Source organism: Alnus glutinosa, chromosome 6 (assembly GCF_958979055.1).
Source record: "Alnus glutinosa chromosome 6, dhAlnGlut1.1, whole genome shotgun sequence".
In the NCBI taxonomy this organism is placed as follows: Eukaryota; Viridiplantae; Streptophyta; class Magnoliopsida; order Fagales; family Betulaceae; genus Alnus; species Alnus glutinosa.
In genome coordinates this window covers 1,939,051-1,944,020 of record NC_084891.1, presented here as the reverse complement: position 1 = coordinate 1,944,020, position 4,970 = coordinate 1,939,051, and the positions used below count along the sequence as shown (strand labels likewise).

The following is a 4,970-nucleotide window of genomic DNA, read 5'->3' as shown; positions in this document are numbered from 1 at the left end:
CTAGACTGTAATGGTCTTTTTTATTTAATGAGAAGATTTCCCTTGTTAAAAAAAAAAAAAAACACTTCCATTGAGCTTACTATAATTGTTACTATAATTATTTTACAAAACTTACGTAACAGTTTATATTTTATAAAAACGAGTGTCACATGGCAATACACGTTTTAACTGCTAACATGATAAGTGCCAACTAAGTTGCCATATATGCCAACTTCATGTGAAACGCCACGTGATAGCTTATTATTTTAGTGACTGACCTCGTAAATACCACTTATTTTATAAGAGACTTGGCACTCATAAAGTCACTAATTAAACCCTAAACCATATCAATTCCCATCACAAGCTAACACAAACGATTCCCTTAATTTGTTGTTAGCTCGACTTATTATTCTCACTTAATTAGCTACAACCATTAGGGCCAAATCCAATCCTCCCTCCAGCAACATCATACACCACCTCTAACCTTTTTTGTTGAGTATTCCCGCTAATCACTATGTCGCTTGCATTACTATTTCCAGTGAACCCTAAACAAGCCTGCGAAGAGCTCAGCATGTAAAACACCCCTGCATGGTCCAAATCCACACTCACACCACCAAACAAAAAGGCAATGCTCGGAACCAAAACACTCTTGTTCTTGCTAAAGTCATAGCACGTATCGAATATCGAATCCGAGCTTGTCAACGGATAACCACGCATTGACTCTCGAATTGCTTGTCGTAGTTCATTGTACGCCATAGGTGGCAAATACGTAATGGTCGACCCAGAGTCGATGATGGTGCCTGGTGTCGAGAACACGGACGTTGGAATCGATAGTTGACGTCCACCGACACTTATTCCAGTTAAGCCAAGCCCGTAGAATGACGCATCTTGAGAAACTGTCACCAACGGCGTGAACTTTACAGTGTTGGAGACTCCACCGTTGTTTCCAAAAGTGAGGTGTCCTGTTGAGCTAGGCGTGGAGGGTAGGCAGTACGAGAAGAATAGGCCGTACTTTTGTGCGGCTTGTTGTACAATGGAGATCTTGTTGCGACTGAGGCCTAGCAACCCAGCACTGCCGTTCAAGAGTCCTTGATTGTCTTGGCCACAACCAAATAAGAAATTGTCCAACACATCTGACGATGTTATGGTTAGCCTTTCTTTGCTGAAATAGCCGATTGAGTATGATCCGTCACCGTATCCTACGGTGTATATGCATTGTGAGGTAGAGGAGCACACTGGTGGACTGTTTCCTGCATTAATTGTAACAAAAATGGTATAAATTATACTCTCACATTCATTAAATTAAGGAATGTTAGACGTAATTTATAATTTTTATGTGTCTCAAGTTAGTATGTGACCAATCACATATTGACACATATTAGTAAATTGTAAAAAAATTATAGGCTAGTTTTAGGTCTAATATTTTTCATTTAAATTTACTTGCCGGTTAAGGTGGGGTTTTTTAAGATAACTATATTATGGATTTTTCAAAATGGTAATTGCCGTTTTTAATTAAATTATTAAATCTTATCTATTTAAAATTTACATAAAAGATATTTATTTTTTCTTTAATTCGTTATATCTTATTAAGTTGGATGTTGAGATAGCAAAATATAAAGCGTTTAATTATAAATGATAGTTATGATTTTAAGATTCAATTGTATATATAGAACCATCCTAAACGGTTTGAAGATTCCGACCCAAACTCATGTTTTTATGATTCCACATTATACCTAGTCTTTGAATTTTTGAAAGAATTTTAATTGGTATAATTTTTTTAAAAAAATTAATTAGGCAAGAACTTTCTCTCTCTTTCTCTCTTGGAAGTGGGATCTCGATCGTGTTGTTTGGTTTTAGCGGTTCCAAAACATACTATTTGCAAAATTAGTAATTTTAAAATTCAATTAATAAAAATGTAATTTTTTAAAAATGCAGTTAATTGTTTGCGAAAATCGACATTTGAAAAAATAGTGTCTTAAGTTACTTTTAAAACCGTGTATTTTTAAAAACGCATCCCTACCTATTGCGCAAAAATGTAGATTTTTTTTCTTCACGTCTTTAAATTGCCATTTTTGTTTTTCAAACACACTCCTAAATGGAATACAATTTTCTTAATTAATTTTGTTTTCAAACACTCATTTAACCTACAAAATCACCAAGCCAAATACAGTTTAAATTTGTTAATATGGTTACGTTACCTGAGGCAGAGGTGAGTTGAGTGCATGTTGGCGAAGTGCATGTAATATTGTTGGAATATGATGTGGATTTGGAAGGGTTGAAGATGGGGTCAACTTGGTTATAGCAATGTCCGACGCATGGTTGACACTGTGTCCAAGTAAGGTCACTGCCAGTGTCAAAATCAAGTCTTAGGTCTCTTTTGGGCGTGCCAAGGCCGACGGTGACAATGTAGTTGCCGGAGCCAAGCGTGAGACCATCTTTAACCGGTAGGATGGCGGCATGAGAGTCCCTAAATTTGTGGCTCCCCGAGTTCTTGGAAAGCCTGGAGTGGATTGAATTGACCCTGTACTGGTCTTGGAGGAGGATTTCAATGTGATTTGGAACTGCTGCTACTTCATCTTCCTTGCTTTGAAAGCATGGCCCATATTTGTGTATCACTTTTAGGGAGGCCTTGCTTTTAGGACCTGAGTAACATGCTTCATCAGTTGGAAGATTTTGGAAGCGAATTCAAACTCAAATTTGGATCATAAATTTCAAAAACTAATATACTTATGAATGTTTTGGGTGCTTGAAATTTGTACCGAGTGTGCGAATTTCGTGGAATAAGCAAAGTAATTAAAACTTTGATTTTTTCATATAATTGGAAATTCACTTCCAAATTAACAAGCTAGGCTCTAGCAGTTTCAAATGCATGCTTAAAATATTTGAGATATTATAACTTTTATTATAAAGTCATTTGTATATACATTGATGTGACAATTTATAATCTCTACGTAAAATAATTAAGAAAAATTAATAAACCATGCAAATTTTTTGCTTAATTATTTTACCAATTTTAAACTACCACATCAGTATCCTTAACAACATTTTAAAAAATTATTCTTGCTTACAACAATATGCCAATGATGATCCTCGAGACCCCTGCCCCGGGGCCAGGATTTTGAGAAGAAAAATTCACACACACACAGAGATATATATATATATATATATATATATATATATATATATATATATATATATATATATATCGATGAGGTCATATGTCGAAACCTTTCAAAACCTTCATTATGTGAAAAAAATCTCATTTACCCCTCATTTAAATAACCAATATTGATATCAATTAATTTTACAGCACTTTTATTCTCATCTACTTTGTGTGCTAGCTATGTGTACATAATTATTAAAAATAAACACTCAAAGTAAGATCCATAACAAGCGCGCGGTAGAAAAGTAATTTCATTAATATAATAACTTTATTTTCCTTTCCATTTTTTTTTTGCTATGTCTAATTCCATTAAAAAAAAAATATGGATTAAGTTTTGGTATACTATATTATATATTTATATGTTGATCTCGAAGAATATATGCTGTTTTCCAAGGGGAGGAACTTATCTTTTATTAGGTTAAAAGATTATTCAACTACTTTATTTAAATGTAATACTGAGAAAGAGAAGAGTGGCCTACTGGTGAGAGAGAAAGAGTGAAGAAATTCATAAACATAAAGGAAATTAAAGGGAATAAGGAAACACAAGAATTTATTCAATTCGGCTATGACCTAAGTACATTCAGATATTAAAGCCTAATTAGTGATTACATTTTGCTCTTATTCTTGATAATCTTTACAATACCAATAATCCCTATTTATAGAAAAAGATCTAGTAGGTGAATACACTACAAATTAAATAAGGTAATCAAACCACAAAAATTTAATTATCAATCACCATAATATTAAAATATAGTTTAACAGAGAGAGAGAGAGAGAGATTTCATGCCTTGGTTAGAAGCAGTAGTACTAGTGCAGGTAGTTGATGGGATTAGAGAGTCGACTTGAACAGTATGAGTATGAAGAAGGCGGTGGCTTTCTGCAGTCTCTCTTCCTTCGTGAGCATAAGGGCATAGAAAACCAGAAAAACCAAAGAGGATAATAACCCATAGGAAGGAGGAAAGAGGAGGAGTAGCCATAGATTTAATTTTCCCTCAAAGCTATGCATGTGTTGCATATACAAGCTAGCGGATCCTGTTTATTTATTTATTTTCCTCTATTGGAGGTACATTCATATGTAATTTTCAATGGGTCATTCATTTAATTATGAATACAGTTTTGTTTCAAATTAGGTTCGAGAAATTTTCTAGCTCCGCTCGATCAATAAATTGACACGTGTCTATAATGCATGTAATTTTTCACCATTTTTCTAGTTGAAAATGGGATATAGATCAAGAATTTGAAATTTCTTGGGCCATCAAATACCCTAGTTAATGTATTCATAATGACAAAATTTTATTTCAAATTAGATTAGAGAATTATATAATCTAAATATATTTATATATATCATTTTAACAGAGTGAATTAAAATTTTTTATTTCAAACTCCATTAATTGTCTTGATTTTCCATTATCCAAAATCCAGTACTACGAGTGATGGGGATGCTCTGAAGATCGATGCTTTGGCTTCAGCAATTATTAATCTACACAGGCCGACAAACCATGGCTCCATCAGAAATTTTCACGGACTATATATTAGCGTGACCAGCCATCACGTAGACAAGCACCCACCAAATAATTGATAATATCGAGGAAATTACTCCTCTGCCATGCAAAATTACAAAATTATAATATTCTCTTCCAAAAAAAAAACAAACCCATTTGTTTCTATGTGTGTACTACAGTACTAGTACACAAAATAATTTGTTGGTACGTACCGTACGTACACAAAATATTTGTTGAAATATAATAATACTAATCTGAAAAATTACTAATAAAATAAATAAAATACAAGAGAAGAAAATAGAATATAGAAAGAGTAAGGAAATATC

General features: G+C 33.4%; 1 protein-coding gene across 1 annotated transcript; it reads right to left on the bottom strand.

Annotated features, from left to right (window-relative positions):
* Positions 1 to 301: 301 nt before the first annotated feature.
* Positions 302 to 4,138, bottom strand: LOC133870570 (aspartyl protease family protein At5g10770-like). The gene is made up of 3 exons (XM_062307731.1): positions 3,930 to 4,138; positions 2,178 to 2,621; positions 302 to 1,229 (listed from the first exon to the last, which is right to left on the bottom strand). The coding sequence occupies exons 1-3, from the start codon at positions 4,117 to 4,119 to the stop codon at positions 400 to 402; spliced, it is 1,464 nt and encodes a 487-aa protein (XP_062163715.1). The 5' UTR covers positions 4,120 to 4,138; the 3' UTR covers positions 302 to 399.
* Positions 4,139 to 4,970: the final 832 nt, after the last annotated feature.

What these genes read in the sequence shown, in the direction of transcription:
- LOC133870570 (XM_062307731.1), bottom strand. Translation starts at nt 4,119, where the DNA reads ATGGCTACTCCTCCTCTTTCCTCCTTCCTATGGGTTATTATCCTCTTT. An exon ending in TACTACTGCTTCTAACCAAG is followed by an intron (nt 2,622 to 3,929) that starts GCATGAAATCTC and finishes CATGTTACTCAG; the next exon opens with GTCCTAAAAGCAAGGCCTCC. An exon ending in TCAACTCACCTCTGCCTCAG is followed by an intron (nt 1,230 to 2,177) that starts GTAACGTAACCA and finishes CAATTAATGCAG; the next exon opens with GAAACAGTCCACCAGTGTGC.